Source organism: Procambarus clarkii, chromosome 44 (assembly GCF_040958095.1).
Source record: "Procambarus clarkii isolate CNS0578487 chromosome 44, FALCON_Pclarkii_2.0, whole genome shotgun sequence".
NCBI lineage: Eukaryota > Metazoa > Arthropoda > Malacostraca > Decapoda > Cambaridae > Procambarus > Procambarus clarkii.
This window is the reverse complement of record NC_091193.1, coordinates 20,175,201-20,203,157: the sequence shown is the minus strand read 5'-3', so window position 1 is coordinate 20,203,157 and position 27,957 is coordinate 20,175,201. Positions and strand designations below refer to the sequence as shown.

At 43.0% G+C, this 27,957-nt stretch overlaps 1 protein-coding gene across 1 annotated transcript; it reads right to left on the bottom strand.

Moving 5' to 3' along the window:
• Positions 1-115: 115 nt before the first annotated feature.
• Positions 116-26,999, bottom strand: LOC123745294 (sodium-dependent proline transporter). The gene is made up of 15 exons (XM_045725687.2): positions 26,836-26,999; positions 14,212-14,497; positions 13,920-14,089; positions 12,719-12,929; positions 11,810-11,941; positions 11,086-11,302; positions 10,290-10,593; positions 9,896-9,967; positions 7,624-7,738; positions 5,521-5,771; positions 4,781-4,978; positions 3,737-3,910; positions 3,139-3,258; positions 2,413-2,553; positions 116-1,622 (listed from the first exon to the last, which is right to left on the bottom strand). The coding sequence occupies exons 1-15, from the start codon at positions 26,857-26,859 to the stop codon at positions 1,341-1,343; spliced, it is 2,697 nt and encodes an 898-aa protein (XP_045581643.1). The 5' UTR covers positions 26,860-26,999; the 3' UTR covers positions 116-1,340.
• Positions 27,000-27,957: the final 958 nt, after the last annotated feature.

Here is a 27,957-nt window from a genome sequence, read left to right as displayed (position 1 = left end):
CCAAGGCCGCCGAGTCTGACTGGAAGAGTGACTTGTTTCCACTGACACTCATTGAGGGGAAAGGTTGACAATTTTTTCTAGCATGGTCTTCAGTAGGAAGTTATACTCTCTAAGCGTTGGGCTGTTGTAAGATGAAGCGCGCCTCAAAAAAGTAGGTTATCTCCTCAGGCATCTAGTGAGATAAAAAGCATCATGAGCATCGATGTCACCAATCCTGTCTTCCATCCTCCTTAGGTCCGTGATTTTCTTATTAAGGATCTCGTCAATGTCGTTAGACCCGAGGGGGGGGGGGGCAAAGTAAGTACCCTTCGGGTCTCATTCGCAAGCCTAATAACATAGACTCCGGGCAAGACGGATCTTACTCTAGATATGATGTCTGGGTTGGAGGAGACTACTTCACACATGGAGGGGTCTAGGGAGAGACCCAGGTTTACTTCTTGCTCCTTTATTTTTCGGATATCTTCCAAGAGGGGGTCTAGGAGGCCAGCAATAGTGCCATTGTCCAAAAACCAGATGTTAAACTCGCTAGACAAGCTTTCTGTGATTTTTTAAGACAAAGCAGAAAAAAGAGGAACTAGAGGATCATCTTGCTGGACACCTTCACTTGATCTGATTTTGTGTTCGCCAAAGAACAATTTTGATTCACCACCGAAGCACAATAGAATGAATCGGTAGAGAGGCCGGAAATGGTGACGTCCAGCACAGAGCACTGAATCTCTTCTGACCACGTTAAAGGCATTTGTGAAGTCCAGTTTGATCAAAGCCTTTTCGTTTGAGCTGTTGGCAATGTACGCTCGTGTTGCATGATATACTGATATTAATAAAGAAACATACGAAATTTATCAAATGATGTGGCTAAAAGTATTAAGCAGATACTTTTTACTAGATGCTTATAATTTGTTTAAAGGCTAAATCAACCCTGAACTATATATATATAGCTTTGAAGCCAGGAATTAACTAATTGTTATGGTATCTCTAACTAACGTGGTGACGGCAGTATGAAATGCCATATCAGATTGTTTTAAGTGCCAAGATAAGCTTCAGTCATCCTGGAGGATAATCTTTGCTGTCATCTACCATGGTAGTAAGTTACATCATTCACGGTCGATGAGCATAGCATACCAGCCATATGAGTCTCCTGTGTCGGTCTGTTCCTCGTGGCCAATCACCAAGAGAATGTTATTTTAACGTTCTCTGACTCATTTTACTGGTTCTGATGTTTATATGCTTAATTTAGCATAATCATTAGTTTCATTTGAATATTATTCCAATAAATTAAATTATGGAAATGAAGAAAAATAGCCTAGCATTTACTACAGAATGAACACACTTTTCAGACATCACTTTTCATAAGCTTGATTATCGTGGGAGTTGCTGCCCACCGGCTGAATTTCTCCTTCTATTCCCGCCACGTTATTAGGCCGAAGGACCAATCCGGCGGAGATGGAAGTAAAGGAGGCGGTTCTTGAGCGTTCAAAGTCAGTACCAGCGAGGCTGGTGACCCCGTAGCGCCTGCTGCGGTCAACGTTACTGATGAGGTTCCCCTCTGAAGTCGCATGAGCGTCCTCGTCGTTATAATTCTCCACTCTCCACCCACAGACTGTGTTAGATCTGTTCTGTGCCTGAAGGTAGGAACAATATTTACATTCATTTATGATCGTATCAAAGAGCTTGCAGTTGTATTTGTAAATTATGTGATATCCTATATACGGTGCCATTACCATCCTGAATATTTAATTGTATGCTAATGAGTATTTGTTTTGTTTTAATAATTTTTAAAAACAAGCGAAGGATGAATTTCGAATAATCATTATGGCAAAATCTTTTGTTTGGGTATGACTGGAAATTTAACATGCGGGATCTCCAAAGAACTACTGTACAGCTAGTAATATATTTTTCTCTGTGTTTCAGATTTATAAGCAATCCTTTTTTTGTAAAATAAAGCTTAAAAAAAGGGGAGTGGTAGAAGACAATATATACATAAATATATGTGGGTGCCCACAAGGTTCCCTCGAATGTATGTTATCATTTGTACAAAGTTCCCATAATCGCTATGTATACTGTCATTTTGGAGGATGGATTTGTTCCTTCCTATCACTTGTAGTCTACGTGTTAAGTTAGCTGTATTCTTATTTAAAATACAAAGTTATGTATTGCGTTCAGCTTCACAGAAAGTTAGGTCATGTACGACTGAAACAATTTCAAATCTCTAGTTCCTTACCTTATTGAAATTGAAATTGAAATAAGTTTATTGAGGTAAAATACACACAAAGGGATGAGGTAGCTCAAGCTATTCTCACCCCGTTCAGTACATCGTGTTAATACATACATAGACACACACATCACAAACAATAAACATATTACCGAACATTCTGAGAGATAAACATATACATTTCCTCCTTTACACCTTACCTTAAGATACTTGACAATCTTAGACTTGGTAGTTGGGTCTTCAGAGGAGACAAACATGTACGACCCAGAAGACTTCGGTGGCACCCAGAAATATCCATAAGGAAGCCAATCTTTCCCACTCGCCTCTTCTGAATCATCCATCTACATTTAAACATGACCAAAAAGAAATAGTAAGCACAAAACGGTATTTAAACATGGATTAACGAAATAAAATACTAATATAGAAGTGAATTGTATGATTTATTTATTTTGATTATATAAAATAACTGTTTACACCTAGTGACCGCCCCTAATGCTGTTAAAATATATAAATTACAAAAATCTATTGCAAATACTTTTCCAAATAGCTGCTATATATGGTATTCGTATCACAAATGGGTACAAATATATAATACCAAACTACAAAGAATATCTCACTGGAGAAGGCAGAGGACGGCAATAGGCACTCCATTGTAAAAGCTGATAGTTCCAACATCAACCTACTTGTGCCCTTCGCTAGCCTCACTGACCGGGGGGGAGGGGGGGGGTTGCTGATCGGGGGCCACGTACCTGGACGATGAGGTAAGGGTGATCACGAACCTTTATGATGAGGTAGACGTCCACGTACTTGAACGATGAGATAGGGGCTTCCACGTACCTAGATGATGAGGTAGAGGGGACCACATATCTGGACGATGAGGTAAGGTGGACCACATACCCGGACGATAAAAAATGGCTACCACATACCTGGACGATGAGGTAGGGGGCCCTTTTCTTGGCCCTGAGTATCCCTGGAGTGTAAAGGGCCTGGTGCTGCGCAAGCGCCGGGCCCCACGTCTCCCGGGGCGTTAGGAGTGATTTCACCGACTGTGCATATCAAAAGGAAAACATTAAAACATGAACGATCTTTTCTGTTCAGAGTCCGCATGCGTTCGGGCTTAGAAGCATCCAGAACCAACATGGTCGATATTTCTCGGCTTGCATACATCGACTATCTCTAAAGACACCAACTGCATCGGTTTTTTCGTTGTTAGGTATGGTAATTATCCAGAGAGAACGTTAAGCCATTACGCCAATATAGCACTTGGAGGTGATATAATGATAAGGATTTGGGTGAGGACGGAGGAAAGGAATGTAAGTGGTTGATGATATCACATTTGTAATGTAATTTTCATGTAATACTGGCTTAAGAAACGAGTTGTATAGAAATATTTTTGGATTACATTACAATACTTCCATACATTAGCAATTCATGTGGATACATTTCATGCGGATACAATATTTAAATTTTACACATTGACAATTGTGGTGAAAGTTGTGAGGAAGGGATAAGGGCGCCACTTACCAGCCGAGGGTGTAGGAGGAGGACTAGCGTGCTGAGGACGACGAGGGCCAGAGGCAGCATAGCCAGGCTTAAGCCCAGCCAGTGGTACATCTGCTCCCTAGACACCTCCAGCTGCATCTTGCCCCAGGTCACCGGGCCCCTCACCCCCTGCACGCTCACCCACACCAGCAGCCCCTGCGCCACCACCGTAGAAGGAAAGTGAGTCTCTTGGCCAGAAACAAAAATCGTACGGATGTGTGATTATTTATAGGAGCTTCCAATCATTATCCCGTGGGTCTGAGGGATGTAGTTTTGATGTCAGAACATGAGGCTATTGAGGGTTCAATTCCCAGTCAAGGCAGAAGCACATGAGCAGAGTTTCTTTCACCTGATGCCTCTGAAGTGAACTATTTCAAGTTCACCTAGTAGTAAATAGGAATCTGGGAGTTAGACAGCTGCTACGGGCTGTAATCTGGGGATGTGTGTGTGAAAGAGCAGATATGATAGAGGAGAAATTGGTCGGCAATCAGTACATTAGACAACCAACAGGTTGTCAACAGGACAATCAACATTAGACAATTAGACAGGCGGGGTTCAAGAGCTAACAGCTCGATCCTGCAAGCACAAATAATAAATACACATACATGCAATCAATATTTGCATACCAAAAGGTGTGACATAATTAACCTAAACTAACCTATCCTAGGCCCACACAATCAATCCTAGGCGTAAAAGAAGCAATCTTTGGCATAATTTAGTACATATATGTATTATACTGGGCCTAGAAAAAGCTAGATTTGGTTTTAAGTTCCATCTTTCTTGGGCCCTCTACGCAATTAATAACAAAAAACGTTTACTTTTTTAGCCGCAACAGTCCATATTTTGTACTTTCATCCATAGTAACTATATAGTTACTAAATAGTTACTATTAACTACAATATATAGTAACTATATAGTTACTATTATTTGTGGCTGACACATTGAGTGCCTCTGTATCCGTCTACAGTATTTTTGTCAGCACAACTGTATGTGAGATGTAGGGTTCAAAAGAGCCTGAGAACTGACCAAGAATGTAGGCAAGAGGAAGAACTTCCAGACGAAGTAGAAGTAATCTGGCTTGCTCCTCATCATCAGTGTAAAATGTTGGCTGATGTTCTTGGCGCCGTACAGGTAGACGAAGCCTAGCACCTCCAGCGTCCCCAGCACCAGGGCGGGGATCCACGGCACGTAGGCGTCGACGGCCTCCATCAGGAAGATCCCCTCCTGAGGAGTGTACCCATGGCTAGTTAGAGAGCACTGAAAGGAAGGGTGAGTATGTTTGTGTGGTATATGTGCTTCCTAGAGGGCTGTAACAGGACCCATGGGCACCACACTAGAAACAAATATCTATTTGGTATTCCAAGAGTGCTACTTAACCAAGGTAGAAATGCTCTGCAAATCAAGGGTCCCAAAATGTGGAATGAAGGTCCTTCCCAATCACGTCAAAGACTGTCCCTCTCTCAACCAGTTTAAGAAAGAGAAACCAAGTACTACTTGATAACTCCATGTAACCTACCTTACCTCCTAAATGTCAACCTATGTCTTGCTATTATATATATCAATGATTAATTTAATGACTGATTTGCTAATATGTCATGTATAATACTTAATTTTTTATCATTCCTTCTGTTTATTTAATTAAAATTACTACCTGCAAGTGTGTGTGTATAGAATTGATGTAAACACATCTAGCAATTGAGCAATTCCTTTACAGTAACCAAGATGTGGGCGTACTCACATAACACCACATCAAAGCCACATCTCACATTAGTAATGAAGGGAAGACTGAAGACGAACCCCAAGCAACAGCACAGGAACTTGCAAGCGAAGAGTCGGGTGCCGCTTCTGAACTTGACGGGCAGGAGGTCAGACACACTCACCACGAGAGTGGACACCAGCATCTGGGTGTGGTCGAGGAGGGCCTTGCACATCCCCAGGTACAGCAGGATGCCTCCCAACTGAGGCACCTGCAGGTGACTCACCGCGAACGACGATATCACGAAAAAGTACCCGGGTGCTGTGGGAAGAAATAACGATTGAAGATGATTGATGAAGATTAGGCCACCCAAAAGGTGGCACGGGCATGAATAGCTCGTAAGTGGTGGCCCTTTTTGAGCCATTACCAGTATCAAGAGGTGATACTGGAGATCTGTGGAGGTGCGACTGCACCCTGCGTGACGGGAGATGTCTCCCCCGTGAAGAAATAACATTATTCAGGGGTAGAAATAGCCTAAGCTAGTCTATCCCTTTGAGATGTATTTTATTGTTTCAATAAACCTACTCGAACATTATTGTCGTTATCTTTCGTTAAATTTTATAAACTCGATTTATGTTCGTGTATTCAAATTTTACTATTAGTTTCGGTCACGTATCCGGTTTAAATTTATTTTGGGTTATTTATTATTGGCATTTGCTTAGAAAATCAAACATGCAAAAATCAATGGCTGCATATAGATCAAATTAAAAAATAAAGAGTTAAAAATCATAATTGTATTTAATAGCAAAGAAATATATGCATACAAACTGAAGAACAGGTTGGCTATGAAATACAGAAACAACTAATGCATCAATGGGGGGAAGGTAATTATCAATAAAAACGCTAAGCCTTTACGACTATATAGCACTGGGAAAGGGTCAGGATAAGGATTTGGAATGGGACGGGGGAAAGGAATGGTGCCCAACCACTTGGACGGTCGGGGGATTGAACGCCGATCTACATGAAGCGAGACCGTCGTTCTACCGTCCAGTCCTAGTGCTTCGGCATGATATAAGTAATTAAATATGGCTAAGCATGGAAACTGTGTATTTTTTAACTAGCAGACAAGTGAATACAAGGATTTGTTGGTAACTTTACTACAGTATTGTATTTGTGGCGCAACCGGCAGATACCCGGCCGCTCCCGGGTCTCTCCCCGCCCTTCCCCAATTTCCCTCCCTTTCCTTCTTCTTTCAATCTCCCCTCTCTCCCACCCTCACCAACTTTCTCCCCCAACATCTACCCTCTCCTCCTATCTCCACCATCTCTCCCAGTCTCCCACTTCTCCCTTATCTGGCCCCATATATCCCCCCTTCTCTCTCTCAGAACAATTATGTAACAAAGTTATCTGTTAGTTAAAAATTATCTGTTAGTTTAAGGACTTGATCGAAACGCTATGCGTGCTAGTGGCTTTACAAGAATATAAAATCAACTTCATTTCTATGTTCTCTCTTAACCCCCAATGTACCTTCTGGTATATAAATAAATAAGTGGTGAAACTATTAAAGAAGTCTACGGACAACACAACCAATATTTCAGACTTGGCTTCAAGAAAATCGCACGGGGTGGAGAACTGTTTGACGCTGATATTTCTTAAAATGGGATACCTGCGCCTACCCGGTATGACACTCCCACACCCCATACTCCCATACCCCACACTCCCATACCCCACACTCCCATACCTCACACTCCCATACCCCACACTCCCATACCTCACACTCCCATACCCCACACTCCCATACCCCACACTCCCATACCCCACACTTCCATACCCCACATTCCCATACCCCACACTCCCATACCCCACACTCCCATACCCCACACTCCCATACCCCACGCTCCCATACCCCACACTTCCATACCCCACACTCCCATACCCCACACTCCCATACCCCACACTCCCATACCCCACACTCCCATACCCCACACTCCCATACCCCACACTTCCATACCCCACACTCCCATACCCCACATGCTTCATGTGTGAAAGTTAGGTTAGGTTAGGTTAGGTTAGGTTAGGTTAGGTTAGGTTAGGCGTCCAACTTGGAACAGACGGACATTCTGCCTTACAATATATACAGATCGCTAGATAATGTCCTGAGAAAGTTACTTACTCTTCTCGATGCTGTCGTTGAGGTTAAACTTGCCCTGATACGGGAACACCGCCAGACAAGTAATTACAGCCACCAGCAAGTTGGCCGCCATCGCTGTGTACACGTCCTTTCGTATCTGCAGGGGATATATATATGTACATGTGTTAGTTGTCTGGGCTTGTGGATTCTGTTGGCTCAAAGCCTGGACTGTAGCCTATCCACCGCTGCCCACTGGATGGGGGGCGGTGTGCAGGACAAACATATCAATGGTGACACTAGCTCTCCACATATGTCAGTTGCTTGATTTAGAAACTGTACTTGTGGTCGATCTCGAGCCCATTGTTGATGTGACGATGTGTATTGAATTTTGTAATGATGATGTGTATTGAATTTTTTTTGTATCCGCCGAGCACGAGGGCGCTGGGAACACCCAAGTACTCAGAGTTATCTTTTATAGCCGGGTAATATCAGCATTATCGCGTTGTGAAGATGGAGAATAACATAACGTTCCAAAGTTAAGATATTAGCATCTCAGAGTTAAGATAGTTGCAATTACAGAGTTAAGAATAGAAGACTTCGGCATTAAAATCCTATTTATACATCTCACACTTGGAGTCAAGCACTTGGTAGAAAGTACATCGGGGTGATAGTTGAAGGCTGTCAGAAACATTACCCTTCTGCAGGCAACCCGTTCTCGCAAATTTAATAAGTCAATATTGACTTATTAAATATGTGCATAGGTGACATACTTAACATAATAGTTTCCCTTGAAAAGCTTCATAGAAAACACCGACCTTACCTAACCTACTTAGTATGTTAAGATAAGCATCTTATGCTTCGTAATTACAATTATTACCTAACCTATACCTATAATAGGTTAAGTAACAATTGTAATTACGAAGCTATAAGATGCTTATTTTAACATACTAAGTACGTTAGGTAAGGTCGGTGTTTTCTATGAAGCTTTTCAAGGGAAACTATTATGTTTAGTATGTCACCTATGCACGCAACTAATAAGTCAATATTGACTTATTAAATTTGCGAGAACGGGTTGCTGCAGGAGTGGCAGGAACGTGATCAGGACAAATGGGGTGATCTCTGACACGCCGCTGGCTTCCTGTCCTCGTCGACACCAGTAGAAAGAAAGTGGCCCTCAGGTAAATACAGGAGTATCTAAGCAACCCGTTCTTTCGATTTGCCATAAACGTATCTAAAATACAAGATGCTAACCCAACCAGAAGTCTTACCAACTCAAGCAACCCACCTAACTTACTGACCCATAGAAAATGGGATTTTTTTTAAGCTGCTACTTTTGATAGTATTTTGTTTTTGTACGTTGGTGACTATAAGATGCACAATGAGACATTCATTGAGAGCCTATCAGTGAAAGGAGAGATTTCAGTGATGAGATGCTGCCAGTGGCATCCCACATCATTAAGATCTCTCTTGTGTGTGGTGTACATAAAATGTTACCTGATATATACACACATTATGAGGCAGATTAAAACGATCAAAGACCAATAAACTGTAGGATGGCCTGGCCAAACTGAAAGACTGCTTCAACAAATGGCTACTTGAGGTTATAACTCGAACAAATGCAAGGTCATGAAGCGAGATTCTGGGAAGAGGAGTCCAGACATAAGGTACAAAAATACCTAGATGTCGGTGCGGATCCTTCTGAAGATGTATTATTAAATACGAAAGTACTTAAGGAAATCCGTTCCAATCCTTTCTTCGTACTGAAGTTTGAGAGGAGGGACCAAAGAGCTGGAGCTCGCAAAGCCCACAAGCACAACAAGGTGGAGGTCAACACCTGCTATACGATGCACGACAGATAAGGCTTACCAAGCGCTGGAGTTTTTTTTCAGCAGTGCACAGCCCCACTCCTGTGCCAGGTAAGTCCGCTACGGGCTCACCATAGCCCGTGTGCTACCTGCCCCGCTCCTGTGCCAGGTAAGTTACGGGCTCACCATAGCCCCTGTGCTACCTGCCCCGCTCCTGTGCCAGGTAAGTTACGGGCTCACCATAGCCCGTGCTACTTGGAACTTGTTCTGAGTAGCTGAATCTAAAACAACAACAACAGCTGGAGTTTGTCAGTCACAATGTCCTTAACATCCTCCATAGTCACTCCCAAAAGACTCATTCCCAGCAGGTGTAAGAAAGTGTTGCTGATGGAACGCAACCTCACTGGTGTTGTTGAAATATAGCAATATCAGTGCCATTCCTACTGAGCCCACGTTTGGTTTAAAAAGAGAAAGATGTAAAGAAAACAAAGATGTCAGTAGGAACTCACATTGTCTCTGAAGCGTTTATAGCTGGTCCTGGAGATGAGGAGGCCCAGGCTGGGTCCCAAAGACCACATTATCTGTGGAACAGTCAAAGGCTTAGTAGGCTTTACCTCATGCTCCCAGGAATATTGGTCTTTATCCCAAATACAAAACAAACATCATGGTAACGGACGCGTAAATATTTATCTGTGATCATAGATAATTGCACTTGAACATAATTGCCAAAGATATAATATTGAAAAACTAGTTTTTTATATGAATTCTGACTTTAGATTCGATAAATATTATCAGTGACACATATATGTCATTTTATTGTGATTGTATTTACTTCGAAAACGAGAAAAATGTCGAGGAATGTTATATGAACAGACGGCAAGAGACGAGGAGAAGGACCCACACCTGGCCTAGAGCGTCGAGCCACATATCCGGAAGATGGAGTTCCTCAGCGCTCCAGCTGAAGATGAAGCGAAGGCCCTCGTCACTCTGCGTTATCTCCAGCCCCGTCACCATGAGTGTGATGAGGGTAGCTAAGGTGACCAGAGACCACACCCTGGAGACGGTGCCCCCTCGCCACGCATCCCCCAGCGACACTAAGGAGAGCAGGGACACCCACAGCAGCCCCTGGATCATCACCAGTGAGGCGATGACCCACTGGCCCTCCTCCTGCCCTGCCTCGGTGCTCACTAACCCCAGCACACTGTTCCTGCCACAGGTAAAAGGGCGAGTCAGACTTGCACGCACTCGTATAATAAGCCACTCCCAACATTGTACTGTAAAGCCTTGGAATAATCACAGATTCAAAGGGTCGTGGAAGATAATCTTATACCTTTTGTTAGAGGAAGTCTTGAGGCCGTGACAATAAGGGAGGGGTAATTTGAGAAGGGTGCTGAAACAGAGAGCCTGTATATATATACGTTAAGCTTATATCGAGGTCCACCCAAGGTCGAACTACCGACCGTTCCCAAGGTGCAGCTCCACAACCGTTGGCTCACGTGAAAAGAAGAGGAGTGGACTGGGGGGTGGTGGGAGAGACAGACTATCCCGGGCACCGCCGGGTACCCGTCCTAGTAAATAAATAAAGGCCCTGAAACATCGAACCCAACTCCATTGACTCTCATGACGTACGTACGTACGTGTGTGCGTGTATACACCTGTCTTATTACCAGAGAGCCAAGAGTAGAACATCAGTACTTACAGGAAGTAGAAATCGTTCGGGGTGTAGAGATAGGAGGAGTTACCGGCACTGGGCACGGGGCCTGGCCCGGGCCAACACATGCTGCTGTTGTTGGGACAGGCGGCCCACGGTATGTCCTCGTGGAGGCAGTCGAATGTGTACCGCATTGCCCAGGTCAACACCGTGCTGCTGTACCCCATCAGTATCACGCACGTCGCGACCATTCCCACGCCCACACCTGTTGTGGCAGGTACGCCTATAGTGACACACACACCTGCACGCCCACACACACACACACACAAACACAGGGGGGCCTCGTGGCTGAGTGGACAGCGCTTGGATATCGTAGTCCTAATGGCCCGGGTTCGATTCCCGGCGGAAGCGGAAACAAATGGGCAGAGTTTCTTTCACCCTGATGCCCCTGTTTACGTAGCAGTAAATAGATGCCTGGGAGCAGACAGCTGCTACAGGCTGCTTCCTGGGGATGGGTGTGTGTGTTAGAGAGAAATATATGTGGTAGATATAATAGAGAAAACAAATAGATTGGTTAGAAAGGCGGGGTCCAAGAGCGAATAGCTCGATTCTGCAGACACAAACAGTAATACAAATAGTAAATACACACACACAGAGACATACAGAGTGAGGAGAGACACAGACCTGTGAGAAGAGAGACACAGACCTGTGAGCAGAGAGACACAGACCTGTGAGGAGAGAGGCACAGACCTGTGAGCAGAGAGGCACTGACCTGCGAAGAGAGGGAGACACCTGAAGATGGTGATGACCCCGAGGGAGGAGAACTGAGCCAGGGTCTGCTCCAGGACGCTGAGGGGCAGCGCCATCCCCACCATCACCACAATGTACGCGGTGAAGAAGCCCGCTGGAGAAGGGTTGAGAGTGAGCAGTCATAATAACCTCACATCTACAGTTATTTTACCTAATTTACGGTATTTGAAGTCAGAATAATTTGCTATGATTTCGGTCAGTTATTATATTTTTGGCAATAATTTATACCTGGTATGCGATATATATATTATCATTTGATAAATATTTAACATTGGATATTAACCAAAATCTTAGTCAGTTTGCAAAACAGCTCACGCTGACCTGAAAAATTCGTTACTTGTGTAACTTTATTAGCTAGTGAACTCATTATTTGCTGTATTGTATAATGTAAAGACACTTTCCCAGCTGTTGCTGCTGAATCAATCTTTTAAGCGCTATAAATTTGCTTAACGAATGCGAGTATTGAGTATGAGGCTATACAGAGGTTGTACTTCTTCCACACCGCCCACTGGATGGGTTTGTGGGCGTGCACCATCCACTGGATGGGTGTGTGGGCGTGCACCTTCCACTGGATAGGTCTCTAACACCGCTCCCAGGATGGTTATGCGGGGTTTGATAAATAAATTTAAATTTTAAATTTAAATTTAGCACAAAATAGGAATTCACTAATGTAAACAAAACCAGAGAAGAGGCAACAAACTTGGCCAGTTATTTTTCAAAACTTTCATAAAACACAATTTGACGCGTCTTATCCTCACCAGTAATCCTTGACACAGTTACTGCTGCCTACTGACATTTCTACAGCATGTTGACTATAGTTATTATGTGCTCACTGATTCCGTTCACATCCAAAGGCAAAGTTCCAACTTACATCCTTTCTCGCTGCTCCACTTGTAGGCGAGGGAAGGGAGCCTGAAGAGCGCTGGAGACGCCAGAGCGAGGTAGAGGTGCTGCAGGAGGTTGGTAGGACCGAAGGCTAGCAGTGGTTCCTCCTCGTCCACGTTCTTGCCGGGGTCGACGGTCGGGATCCCCGGCTCGTCCTCCACCACACTCTCCCTGCCCACGGCCGGGCTGTGGTGTGCCTGCACACACCACCACGTGTTATCACCACTCAAAGGTAATGAGGACTTTTGGTGCGTATACATAGAACGTCTTGACAAATATTAAGATCATTTGTAGCAAGTACGTAGATCTGCTGAATTGTAAGGTTAGGGCCAGTAATATCACACATTTGTGTGTTTAATATTTGTAAGATGATTCCATTATTACACTGAAAGATTAGGCTACAGAACCAACACAATATTGGCATATCTTGCTAGAAAACACTGCGTTCATTGTCTAGTAAGATTTATGCTTCGGTGTTGTCCTGAGGTAGTAACATGTATTGTTTGTCTGACATGTTACACTACTTTGCTCATGTCACTATAATTTAGTTTTATTCTTTTCCCCTCGTATTTTAGCGTCAGACCAAGCCTTCTGCGCGCATGCTGGCGAGTGTTACTGTTTAGGGGGCCTAGAATTCAATACATTAACTGTGATTAAGTCGGTGGAAAGGCCACAATTCACAACGCATTTGTGAGTTCACTTACTACATCCTTTTCTCTTATCTCCATTATGACGTCTTAGTCTGTATTTATTGAGCAAGTTATGAGAACGATCTCATAGCGCTTCGTGGATCGTAAACATTTTTGGTATATACCGATTATGCCACGATAATCGAGACAAGAGGTATATATATCTAATAAGTGAACACGTAAATACTTTGTGTATCCTGACCCGTCACTAGTCAACAGGTGGCCTAACCTGTTTTGTCTGTGAAATAAAAAGCATATGATGGAAAGGAACAGAAAGAATCACAATAACGTGGCTAAAGTATGTTGACCAGACCACACACTAGAAGGTGAAGGGACGACGACGTTTCGGTCCGTCCTGGACCATTCTCAAGTCGATTGGGAATGGTCCAGGACGGACCGAAACGTCGTCGTCCCTTCACCTTCTAGTGTGTGGTCTGGTCAACAACAGAAAGAATGTGTGCAATTATTTAAGAAAATCAGATAATTGCTGTCTCTTACTATCTCCTTCTTGATTATTTTGTCGAGGTGTAAGGTGTCTGGGGCGGAGGTGACCCCTCCTATCGTACTGGCGCCAAACATACTGTCCTTTGATCCTACTCCAGACGACCCGTCGCTCTCACCGTCGTCCACAGTCAGCATCACCGCCCCTCCGGGCATCTCCACAATCTCTATGCACACCAAACGTTACAATCAGTATTACATATATGAAATATCTCTTCAGATGCATCTACCGCCATCAATATTATACCACGGATTTTTCTCTTGTTGAACATATAACCTGAGTATTTACCATAAGTGGAAGACTTGTGACTCCGGTTGGTGAAGGAGGAGAGGACAGACAGAGCCCTGGATCGCCTCGTCCGGTGGGCTGAGATGACCGAAATCCCCCTGGGTCGTTCACTCGCCACACTAGTGTGCAATCCACTTGCCATACTAGGGTGCAACCCACTCGTCATACTAGTGTGTCGTTCACTCGCCACACTGGTGGGTTGCTCGCTTGTTAAACTGCTGGGTGGCCCAGTACAGTCGTTCGACGCTTGCGACACTAAGGAAGAGCGTCTTTCCCTCCCCTCCATCTGTGGAAGACCAGGAAGATGGGTTAGCTTTGTATAATTGTTGTATAGATACCTATTATGTTAATATCCAATTATGTTAAGTCCACACATGCAGGTGCATCCCTTGGCGGTCCACTGAAGCCGGATAACCGTGAAAAATCAGTTCAGGTTATGGGGCTATAATTTACTATTCTGTTCTGCTGTAACATCATAAGCATTAGGCTACACAAGATTTATGATGATATATTTTGTAAGGTATCCCATCATCGGGGCTATGAAGCCTATTAGGCTTATCGAGGTTTTCTTAGCCAAGGACAAGACTTTATCAAAGCTTACTTCAATGATGCACACAATCAGAGATATCCTGACCAACAACACTGAAATAATCGAGACAACGATAATCAAAGATTATACATAGCCGAAACACTACATTTCAAACGCTCAACCAACTATCAACACCAGCTAAGTCTTAAGTACACCTTACCTTCCTCTATTCTAAATTAAGACCGTCTCCGTGAAGAAAATACGCATCTGAAAACCAACGATTTCATAAAAAAAAAAACGAGAAGGCGATAAACAAAATGAATGCATGCATCAGTACTATAACCGCCCAACAATATATCTCCCAGGACGAACAAGACCAGCAAAAGTTACAGGACTGTTAGCGTGCCATCTTCAGCCGTCCCTGTGGAAACCAAAGGTGAGAAGTGTATAGACATTGTACACGCTATCATAAAAGATCAAGTGCGTTATGAAATCAATAAAACAAACATAATTGCTGCTTATAGAGTAGGCAAAAAGAATCCAGCAGGTCAAAATCAAAGAAAAAATTCGCCTCATACTAGATACCCATTCCCTAAAAACCGATCTTGTCCAAGCAGTCTCTAACAAAGGGGTGTACATTAAGGAGTGTCTGACCAGGAAAAGGCAGGAATTCCTCTATCGTCTGTGGCAAATCCGTATACAAAACACCAGGGAGAGATCCATCAGTGTCATGTCTTCAGATAGCATAATAAAAGTGAGGAAAACTCCTAATGGGAAAATCTTTGTGATATCAAATGAGGATAACCTCAATAAATTTATCTCCCTATGTGGTTTATCAGACCTGACTAGCCCTATCAGTGACTCAATTAACTCCCTTGTTGCCCAGTGGAGGCTAGGTAACCTAGGTTTCATTGTTACCTAGCCTCATTATTCTCATTGATAACGTCCTCCAATGATGGACGTATTAGCCATAGTCGGAATCTATCGCACAACTATCCCACTCACAAAGAAAAGAGCAGTACTTTGTAAATCCTTTTTACACTACCGCTCACGGAATGAGTATGGGGTGCAGAATAAACTAGCTGCCTCTAGCGGCAACATATATATATATATATTATATAACTATATACGGGCTCACCATAGCCCGTGTTACTTGGAACTTTTTGTTCCAGGTAGCGAATCTTTAACAACAACAACATAGCGGTAACAATCAATCAAATCCTGCAGACCTGTCACAAGCGCATAAACCTTCAGGTCGCCTCAGAGTTGGCAGTGATGTTGGTCATAGTTTATGCACCTCAAAATCTGTTTCTTGTTGTCACAAGTTTCCCTCATATGGGCTGCATAACCATGGCATTTGTGGGGAAACACTCCCTTTATGCAGCATGTTACGACCCTGGGTTCTCCAGTGGAAACCAGAGGTCAAAATTGAGCTATTAAACTTCCTAAGTAGTACAGTTGGCGCATTTCGAATGGAAATTGTTTGTATCTTCCCTGCCAGACGTAAGACTATTATTGTTTCTCAAAGAGCATTTAAAGACTGAGCTGGGGGTTGATTATTAAATTATAACATAGGCACCAACTTTGCTTACTAATACTTTCTAATCATTCATAAAGTAACAATACGTTGCATAGGGGAAGATCTTTAATGTGCTTAGCTGCACGATCAATTAGGCTCCTTCCGGCACCACGACATGAGGGAGGCCAGGTGGTCGCGAGGAGCTCGGTCTTCTCTTGGCTGGTGGCGTGAGAACGGTTGTGTGCTAGCCTAGGGTCCAGCTCATCTAGCAAAGGACATTCTTGCACTGACTGGACACCCAGCTGGATCCCTTCACGATTAAGGTTAGTGTGGCCTTGTGTTAGGGGCCGTGCAAATTTTTGTTTTTTTCCAATTTTTATTTTTTAATTTTTTCTTTGGCTGGGAGCTAAAATTATTAGTGATGTCTTCTGAAATGCAGAAACTGGCAAGGGAGCCTTCAGTGGTAGAGATAAAGAAACTTAAAAAGTCTAATTTAGTATTGTTAGGCCAGGAATTTGGCCTAGAATTAAATGTTGCAGATAAAAAGTGGACTTTGGTGAATGAAATATTACAACATTGTATTGATGAACAACTATTGGCAAGTGATACACCTTTATGCCAGCCTAGCCAAGCAGAAAGTGCAACTCATAGGGAAAGTGAATTAGCTTTAGAGTTAGCAAAAATAAAATTAGAGGAGCAAAGACTCAAAACCGAGGAGGCTAAAATTAGAGCGAATGCCACTGGAATTCCACCTGCCGGGGATTCAAACCCCAGGCATTATGAGAAAAAGCATAATTTGCCTGAATTTTCCGAGTCTGACCCTGAAAGGTTTTTCAACCATTTTCAGAGAGTGGCCACGTCCATGAACTGGCCAAAGGAAGAGTGGGTGAAAATCCTACAGGGAAGACTTAGGGGTAAAGCACAAGATATTTTTATAAACATGCCTGACGACGAGTGTTTCGAATATGATAAAGTCAGGGAATGTATTTTGCGGGCATATGAAATTACTCCTGAAGCTCACCGCCAAGTTTATCGTAACCTTAGGCCTACTCACAACCAACCGCTCACTGAATTTGTGAATGATCAAATTCGATTATTTGATAGATGGATTCGCTCGGCGAAAGCCGAAACATACGAGGCTCTCAGGAACTTAATTTTAATGGAGCATTTTATAGATGTTATGCCAGAGAATGTTTCCCAGTATATTAGAGGAAGGATAGAGTTAAATTCTAAAATAGGGGATTTGGCCAAGTTGGCAGAAAACTACCAATTGGCGGGCAAAAGGCCCAATAAAAATAATTATACCCCACCGAGTAGCAAACCTTATACGAACAGCCAGTCCAGACCAGCTCATTCTAACCCTTTACCTAATGCACCTTCTGTTTCAGACATAACTAACCCTGTTAAAGTGTCTAGCCCAACGGCACCTAAAGGTGAACCGAAGGGTAATTCTGTTAGTAATGTCTCTTCTCCCCGACGTTTTTGTGGTCACTGTAATCGTTCAAACCACAATATTAGCCGTTGTTGGCAACTGTACCCAGAAAAAAGACCCAATGCTCTAGTTGTGACACAGGGCTTGAGGCCTTCGGAAGGGTTAGGGAGTAAGACCTCCAACCCACAGTGGTTGGACTTGCTTACCCCATTCTTATCGAAAGGGAGACTACTTTTGTCTGAGGGTTCTTCCTGGAAGGACGTGGTGATCTTCCGAGACACCGGTGCCATCCAGACTTTAATTTTAGAGAGTGCGTTGCAAGGTGCCAACACTCTCGACACTGGAGAGGTGGTACTGGTCGAGGGTGTCACTAGTGATACTCGGGCAGTACCCCTCCATAAGGTTACCCTGGAATCTGATTTCCACAAGGGTGTTTGTACAGTCGGAGTCACTTCATACCTACCTTTCCCTAATGTTGATGTAATAGTTGGTAATGATTTAGCAGGGGATAAGGTAGGGGACTCCAGACTACCTATTATGTTGCCTACCCCTAAGGTTTGCCTGGATCCACCCGCCGCAGAGGATAATGTTGTGTACCCTGCGTGCGCGGTGACCAGGTCTATGGGACTTAAATGTAAGGGCAGCCCTGTGCTTGCCAAGGTGGTAAATCCCGAGGTCACGAGGAGCTTTCCGAGTGGTGAAAACCAAGTGGACCTCGCGGACACATTTATGGCCCGACTCGATGACGTGGCCGAGGACATTGTGGAGAGCCTGCCACCGCCATCTACCGAGAGTAGTGGGGAGGTGGAGAACACTGTTGAGCCTCGGCCAATGGCATCTGACCAAGGCCTAGATGCCTCCTTGAGTGAGTTACAGAAAGCTGACCCCACTCTTGCAGATTGTCATGAAACAGCCGTCTCTATGGAGGAAATTGTAGACGCAGCAACTGGGTACTACTACAATGATCGGATTTTGATGAGAAAATGGAGACCACAGAGTGCTCCCTTGTCAAATGAGTGGGAGGTAGTCCACCAGGTTATGTTGCCGACCTGCTATAGAGAAAGGGTTTTGGCAGCTGCTCATGATGATTCTATGGGGGGACATCAAGGTATTAATATTACGTATCACAAAATTTTAAAGTATTTTTTCTGGCCCAAGCTGAAAAGCGATGTGGCAAAATTTTGTAATGCGTGTATTGTTTGTCAACTGGTTGGGAAACCAAACCAGACTCCACCTAAAGCTCCTCTAAGGCCTATTGTCGTGCCGGAGGAACCATTTTCTCATGTGGTAATGGACTGTGTTGGACCATTACCTAGAACTAAGTCTGGTAATATTTACCTAATCACGATGATGTGTATCACTACTCGTTACCCAGAGGCTTTTGCTGTAAGGAACATCCGAGCAAAAACTGTTGTTGCTCGTATGTTGCAATTTTTTTCCACTTTTGGACTGCCTCGGGTCGTGCAAACTGACAATGGTACTAATTTTAAGTCTGATGTTTTCGAGCAATTTTGTAAGGAACATGGAATAACTCATAAGGTTTCCAGCCCATACCATCCACAGAGTCAGGGGGTAATTGAACGTTTCCATCTAACTCTGAAGCAGATGTTGAAGACATCGTGCGAGAGTTCCCACACCTTCTGGGATGAGAATTTACCGTATGTTTTGTTTGCGGCTAGAGAGGGATTACAAAGTTCACTGGGCTGTTCTCCTTTTGAGTTAGTCTTTGGCCATAAAGTTCGTGGACCCTTGCAAATGTTACAGGAGAATCTGTTAGGGAACGTAACGTTATCCGAAGGTTCGGCTTTCTTTGCGCAACACCACCAGAGACTCAAGGACTGCAAGGCGGCTGCATTAAAGTATCTTGGCAAGGCCCAAGAAAAGATGAAAGAACGTAACGATGCTAAATCTAAGTTACGGGTATTTCAGCCTGGCGACCCTGTCCTGGTATTAAAGCCTCGACTAGGGAACACTATGTCCCACAAGTACGAAGGCCCCTACATTGTGACAGAAAAGACTGGGGACCTCACGTACAAAGTGAGGCACTCTGACAAACGTAACCAGGTAATGCTCATACATGTAAATCGACTGAAGAAGTTCCAGGGCCCCAGGCCCATTGCACTAACCAATGTTTCCATTTCCAGTGAGAGAGGGGATGATTGTTCTGGGGACCCAACTAATCTCATTTTCAATAATTCTAGTTCTGTGAATGCTGTGGAGGAACTGTCCCATTTGCAGATGGCCCAACGTGAAGAGGTGCAGTCGTTGGTTGCTGAATTCTCCAGTCTGTTCGGGGATGTCCCGACCCAGACTGATGCCATTTGCCATGATGTCGAATTGACGGACTACACTCCCATTCGCCTTCAACCCTATCGGATGAGTCCAGAAAAGAAGGCCATCGTACGGAAGGAGGTCGACTTCTTGCTCCAGCACGGCCTCATCCGGCCGAGCCAGGGCTCTTGGTGCTCGCCCTGCCTTTTGGTCCCCAAACCAGACGGCTCCTGGCGATTATGCACCGACTATCGGCAGCTCAACAAGGTGACCATTGTGGATGCCTATCCGCTGCCCCTCCTCGAGGACTGCATCGACGAGTTGGGAAATGCCAAGTACGTTTCGAAATTCGACCTCTCGAGGGGGTATTATCAAATCCCACTCACTGAACGTGCTAAACAGCTCACCGCGTTCGTGACACCCGAGGGTGTTTTTGAGTATCAAGTGTTACCGTTCGGCTTGCGTAATGCCCCTGCCACGTTCCAGAGACTCATGAACTCTCTACTCGCTAAGGTGCCAAATTGTCGGGCGTATTTAGATGATATCGTGCTGTTTGACAGTAATTGGGCTGACCACATAGCTAGGTTACGCCAGTTGTTTGCCATCTTGAAAAGGGCAAATCTTACCTTAAATGCTAAAAAGTGTCATTTTGGCCAAGGCACAGTGACGTACCTCGGTTATGAAGTGGGCCAAGGAAAAGTGTTACCTCGGCAAGATAAAATCAATGCCATTCTGGAGTATCCAGTACTAAAGTCTAAAAAGGACGTTCAAAGATTTATCGGTATGTGTGCGTACTATCGACGTTTTTGTCAGAACTTTTCCAGTGTTGCCACTCCTCTCACAGACTTGTTGCGGAAAGCCGTTAAATTTAAGTGGTCATCAGACTGTGCAGAGGCATTTAAAAATTTGAAATTGATCTTAGCTTCCGCCCCAGTGCTTGCTAGTCCTAGGTTCGACCGACCGTTTAAAATTCATGTTGACGCATCTGACTCGGGTGCTGGTGCAGTGTTGTTGCAAACTGGGGATGATCAGGTGGAACACCCAGTATATTATTACTCTGTGAAATTCGACAAGGCGCAACGCAATTATTCAGTGGTAGAAAAAGAGGCGTTGGCGCTAGTGTTAACATGTAAAAAGTTCGAAGTTTACCTCACAGGTAATATAGTGGAAGTGTACACGGACCATAACCCACTAGTTTTCCTGACTCAGATGAAGGGTAAGAATAAACGCATCCTCAGGTGGGCGTTGTACCTACAGGACTTCAATCTTTCCATTACCCACCTACCGGGCAGACTCAACGTAATAGCCGACGCTCTGTCCCGGTTGCCTGAATAACATTCATCTGAGCCACAGAAAGCCATTTACCAACTGTCATGCTTTAGTTATTTTTTTTTAGGTTCTCCTGTGACATTAAATATTCCGTGTCCAATTTATTTACTTCCCTGTTCTTTTATTTTTGTTTTTTCTTTCAGAGAACTCCTTTGTATTTTTTTTTTGCAGAGAAATTGCTTTTGATTGATTTTTTGTTTTTGTCATGTTTTTCTTTTTGTTCTCTGTATACTCTTACAAAAAAAAATATGACTACTATTCTAGTGGTCACATTTTTTTTTTCTCTGAAGGGGGGAGGAGTGTTACGACCCTGGGTTCTCCAGTGGAAACCAGAGGTCAAAATTGAGCTATTAAACTTCCTAAGTAGTACAGTTGGCGCATTTCGAATGGAAATTGTTTGTATCTTCCCTGCCAGACGTAAGACTATTATTGTTTCTCAAAGAGCATTTAAAGACTGAGCTGGGGGTTGATTATTAAATTATAACATAGGCACCAACTTTGCTTACTAATACTTTCTAATCATTCATAAAGTAACAATACGTTGCATAGGGGAAGATCTTTAATGTGCTTAGCTGCACGATCAATTAGGCTCCTTCCGGCACCACGACATGAGGGAGGCCAGGTGGTCGCGAGGAGCTCGGTCTTCTCTTGGCTGGTGGCGTGAGGTTAAGACCTACTCTGTGGCTGTATCCCTACTCTCCTTCCTTCTCCTCTTACTTATTTCCCTTACCTGAAGTTCCTGTATCCTTAAGCTAAGTACAGGGCATTAGTGAGTGTGCCTACTCTGGTAGTAACGATTGGTGAGACCTGGGGATAGTATTTTGCCAGTGTTTGGGTACCCCTAAGTGTTGTGTTTTGTATTAGGGTCCCACGTGGTTTCACTACCCTAAGCTGCATCCAGCTTCAGTGCTTATCCAGTAGTACTTTACCCTAGCTTGTTATTAGTGTAAACCTTGTATCCTGCCTACGTGGACCAAGGCTTTTAACGTAAGATAGTGTGGTAAAGTTATTATTATTATTGTTATTGGTGTGAGTGTATATGGGGGGTTGTTAACGGGTTAATAAATAAGTACATGAATTACAGAGTATCTCTTCTTCCAAGGTGGGAGCGCAGTGATCAACCCTTAGACGAACATATTTGGTCTTGTAGCAAGTTATTACTACTGTGGATAGTTTATTTTGGGGGCCGGGCCTTTTAGCTCTCCCATATATGATACTCCTGTCTTCTAACTACCTATACCCCTTAATAGTACCAGTACCCCATAGAAGCCCCACTCATATCAATTGTAACACAGCAGAACAGCCTTAAGACTCGTCTTGAATGAAACTAGAGCTAATAAACAATTTAAACATCATTTCCACTCTACTACACTACACACAGAAATCACAATAGCGTGATGCATCAAATGAACAAATCCACAAGGGCCGTGATGAGGGGTTCGAACCTACGTCCGAGAGGATCCCAGACGCACCTTAATCGACTGTGCCACGACACGGTAAAAGAATTGCAACCGGGAGTTCTACTGACCTCATGTGAGGATCCGTGTGAGGTCAGTAGAACTCCCGGTTGCAATTATTTTACCATATCGTGGCACAGTGGATTAAGGCGCGTCTGGGATCCTCTAGCACGTAGGTTCGAACCCTCATCACGGCCCTTGTGGATTTGTTCATCATTTCCACTCTCAGTGTTCCAGATCTAGTCAGTGAAGATAAGACTTCTTTTGTTTCAGAAGTATTTTGGCTGTAGACCAGTGTTATAGATTTGATCACTATCTGTATCTATAAAAGAGAATATCTGTCCAAGGTTGCAGGCCAGATGCTTGGGGCTAACCTCGCCTAATTTTGCAGGGAAAATGGTCTGGGATACGGGACGTATATACTGCAGGATGGTCAGGATCGGCCTAAATTAAAAGCTTTAAGAAATATTAGCATTTATAGATTTCGTTCTTTCTATATATCTATATAGGAACATCTATAGATCTGCCGACTATAGATCAGCTGTGAGTCGTGTGTAAACCTTTTTTTATTCATAAACAGGGGGTTTGGCGGGTGCATGGAATCACTTTTGGGTCTTTGTTTGGAGGACGGGCTGGCAGTCTACACCTTCCACTACGCAACACTTCCCCTCCCTTACTTGTGTAAAGGAGGAAATGTATATGTTTATCTCAGAATGTTCGGTAATACGTTTATTGCTTGTGATGCGTGTCTATGTATGTATTAACACGATGTACTGAACGGGGTGAGAATAGCTTGAGCTACCTCATTCCTTTGTGTGTATTTTACCTCAATAAACTTATTTCAATTTCAATTTCCCCTCCCTCACCATCAGACCATCTACACCCCTCTCCCTCACCGCTAGACCCTCTACGCCTCCCAAAAACACCCCCCCCCCCTCTCCAACACCCACCAACTTCCTCCACATTATGCTTGCGGTATATCCTTTGATATGGGAACGGCATCTTTATGAGTTATCTGAGCGTTATCTGTCAATAAAACTTTCTTTAGATTAGGTATTTAAACTTAAAAACATATTGCTCGATAACAGATCAGCTGACTCTAGTGAACAGCTGTTCGATAACAGATCAGCTGACTCTAGTGAACAGCTGACTTGTGATTAGCTGACTAGTGACTGACTAGTAGCGAACTCAACTTGAAGTTGTGGCTAGAGGTGGCTTCCACGACTTCTTATTGTATCAACTAATTTAAGTGAGCAGTAGATTCTGGTGAGCAGCAGACTAGTGAACGGGTGATTTAATTAGCAACTGACTGCAGTAACTAACTGAATCTAGAGATCAGCTAACTCTAGTGTTCAGCTGACACTAATTAAAATCTGACTAGTGATCAGCTGTCTGGAAAATGCCTACAAGTTCTGAGAACTCAGGAAACGGAATGTGTAATCCTACACACGCAGCCGTGAGATATGTACACTCTCCCATCTTAATTATCTTGTCACGGGAGATTGTAGGTAATTATCACAGAGAAAATAACTTTAATAAGAATAATTACCTTCTAACTCGTGATTATAACTGAGTGTACAGCGTATGAATCTACTTTCTTTAAGATATTAGAATACAAGAATGTAAGAACTCTTGTATATATTGAATATATAAATAATAGACGAATCGCAAACTGTTTCATTAGTTTGGTATTATTTTCTTTTTATACAACTGGGTATCAGGAGTAGATAACTTCTGATTCCTGTGAGCAGGCTTAAAGCATTCCCTTTCCATAGATCATCCTAGGCCTTCATCCTACTAGTTTTTCTTGGTGTAGTTTTCCACAATATGTGCCAATCGGTTTTCAATCACGTCCCCAATTACTGCTGGGTGAACAGAGCGAAATATAAGGATTGGTGCTCAGCCAAACCTCCCTGGCCAGGACTCGAACTCAGACATAATCGTTTACGAAGCGTCGAGCAATTGTGTACCACTATTTTGTCTACTCTACATTTTGCCCTGGCAAGTTCTCATTATAACATGAGAACATGTCTGGGGTGGCTAGCGTGTGTCTGAGGGCACGGAGACATGTTTCATGGGTCTCATCCATGACCATGACCAAGTTAAAGCGATAAATGTTATTAGGCTAGTCAGGTTTTGGGTCACTTATCATGACTCAGTGAGCGCCGCAACTCATGCTACTGAAATGATAATACTTTTTTGTAACTATTGGTCGTGAGTCGTAATATGTAGTGTTGGAGCTCCAGTGAATCACTTATTATACTATTATCTTTATAGAGTCTGGAAAAAATTGAGCTAAAAACCAAACTTAATTATTCCTAGGCCTAGGAATATGCACTATATTAGGCCTAAGATAACGTATATTAGGCCTAAGATAACATGTATTAGGCGTAGGAATGCTAGGATAGGTTAGGTTAGGTCTTATATTTAAGTTGCTAATTAAAAGTTTCCAATTTGTCCAAATTTAATAAGACAAAGGTCTACTTTCTGGTGGTCCATCACGACATACTTTCGACTCAAATGCTACTATAAGTACTTTCATTTTAGGAGGATGTGCTGGAGCTAGCCTAGCAGTAGTCGACGTCGTCTGCTACACTAGCTATAAACAGTGAACATCTACATGGCACTTTTACAAACCTTTTAATATAACGTGGAACCAGATCTGTCCTTTAATAAATAGTTTGTCGAGGATGGTGAATCATTATAAGTGGTTTGACAAGGTTTCACAATGCACTGATAAGCTGCTCTTGAAATGAACCTGTCCTCAGGCCAAGCTCGTAAATCGGCTGCCGTCCGTCAAGACGAAGTCATAAATTTTAACGTATTAATAAAAATAGGCTTGTTCTCATATATTAATTAATATTATACTATATTAAAGTTCTATGTATAATTATTGTTATATATATATTTGTAGTACGTGGGTGAAGCATTTATAGAATTGTAGTTCGAACAGAGGACGTGAGCGAAGCACTTGTTCCGGAAATGTTCGGACGTCATCAGTTGAGTCGTGTGTAAACCGTTTTTCATTCATAAACAGGGGGTTTGGCGGGTGCTAATATATTATAATATTAATTTATATTTGAGAAAATTCCCGTTTTGAATGAACAGCATGTAAAAATTTATGAATGCGTCTGTGGGGTCGACCGCTGGATGTAATGGACTTGAGTCGAGGACGGGTTTTATCAGCTGTCCCGGGCTGCTTAATTCTGTGTCACACACATCCTTTCCAGATTCAAAATATCCTGTTTTTTTATAGTTCAGTGTAGCTTTTTGTCTGGGGACAGTTTAATACACTACTGTTAAGTATTTCCAAATAAGTGATATAAAGTAAGCACAAGGAAATAATGCTTATTTCTAGGAAAATATTAGAAAGAGTGTTCTGTCAGTGGATCTGCCAGGACGTTTCAATACAATAGTGTGGTGTTGACTTATCGTATACAAACAAGAGTGTGTGTGTATATGTGTGTGTGTGGGCGACCTGCCCTCGCTGTAATTACGGGTTCACTGTAGCCCATGCTACATGGACATTTTGTTCCGAGTAACTGAATCTAAAACAACAACAAAAATCTCGGTATAAAAATTTTGGTTGGGAAGAGCTTGGGACTGCTAATGGAGGAATGCGGTCTAGTCTAAAGGTGTCACAGACAGATTATTTGGCCTGACATTTGTATTTATTTGGTCCAGTGTGGAGAGCAGAGACCTTGCTTTGTCATTATATATGGCAATATTCACAGATTAAATTAAAAAATTGCTTCTACTAAATATAACATTTTAATTGCTAGGCTATTTCTTGAACTACGCTATAAATACTTTTTTTCATGACAACTTATATGTAGCAGCGAGTTGTAGAGTTCTACGCACTTCATGGCTGTTTTACTCAGCTGGCATCCATGTTGTTTTTTAAATTACCATTAACACGCTACCACAGCAATTTGTCGTGCTTTTGTCGTTCCCTTATATACGCAGTTTTCCTGGCAGTGCATTGGAACATAAGAATAAAAGAAACTACAGAATTTAAACAAGAGCAAAATTATCAAATTACATGGGTAATATTTCGTTCTTATATACAAAAAAATTAATCACGTACCTCAACCGCCAATAACATCGGCATTTCTTTTGACTAGCAACTTAGACCTCAAAATATGTTTCTTAAGACAAATTTAGTCCAATTGTTGGCTTCTGACTCCATTAGACTACTCCATGCTTGTTTTGGTTGGTGAAAGTTTCAGTTCCACATCTTGTATCAGAATTTCTAATGATCACTGTGGATATATAACGTTCAATAATCGCTGGCTTCCTGTCCCGTCGAAAACACTATTGGGATGGACGATTCTTAGGCGAATTCAGGTAATGTACTTGATGTCACTGCCTATAGATCACCTCAAAGACGCACTTTTATCGAACTCCGTAGCCTATTACTTTTAAATGTGAGAAAAAGCAAGGCTTTAGAACTTGTAACTTTGGTAGTAGAGGACAAGAGTGCGACTGAGGTTCCTTCCGTCTGGTGGCGGCGTTGGTTCTGTCGCCTCGCCTGCTCACAGGGGGGCATCTTGGCCTCTTAATCGCCTGATGCTCTATCTGATAACTTATATGATAGTTTGGGTTTGTGACCGCCAAATTGTGGAATTTATTTGAAAAATCTTTAAATGACCGAACTTAGTTGATAGTCTGGGCTTGAAAAATTAAATTTCGAGATTCATATGAAGTTTTTTTTTCGATTGGCTAAACTTTCAAAGATTTTAATAGTAAATGTCAGTTAAATCCCCACACCCTTCCTCCTTCTCATTACATGCACTTTTCAATAGGTATGATGTCAGTTGCAGTGTAGTGTGTAATCTTATGGATCAGACGTTTACATTATATTATTACTGTGGTAGCTAAACACATTTGTTTACCACTCGAGTGTATGGTTGGTGGAACTAACGAAAGCACACCCATTAAGCACAAAAGAAAATCAAAACTAATATCCTGTAGAAGCATCAAATATTTCAATACGAGCGATGTTGTTAAACGATTTGGTAGGGTCGTATTCCGGGGAACATGGATTAATTACAGTAATAAGTATTTGCGTTACCACTCATATGATGGGTATGGGGTCCACTCACAGGATGGATATGGGGTCCAATACCACTAGCAGGAAAGGGTATGGAGTCTACTACCACTCGCAGGATGGGTATGGGGTGCACTACCACTTTGCAGGATGGGTATG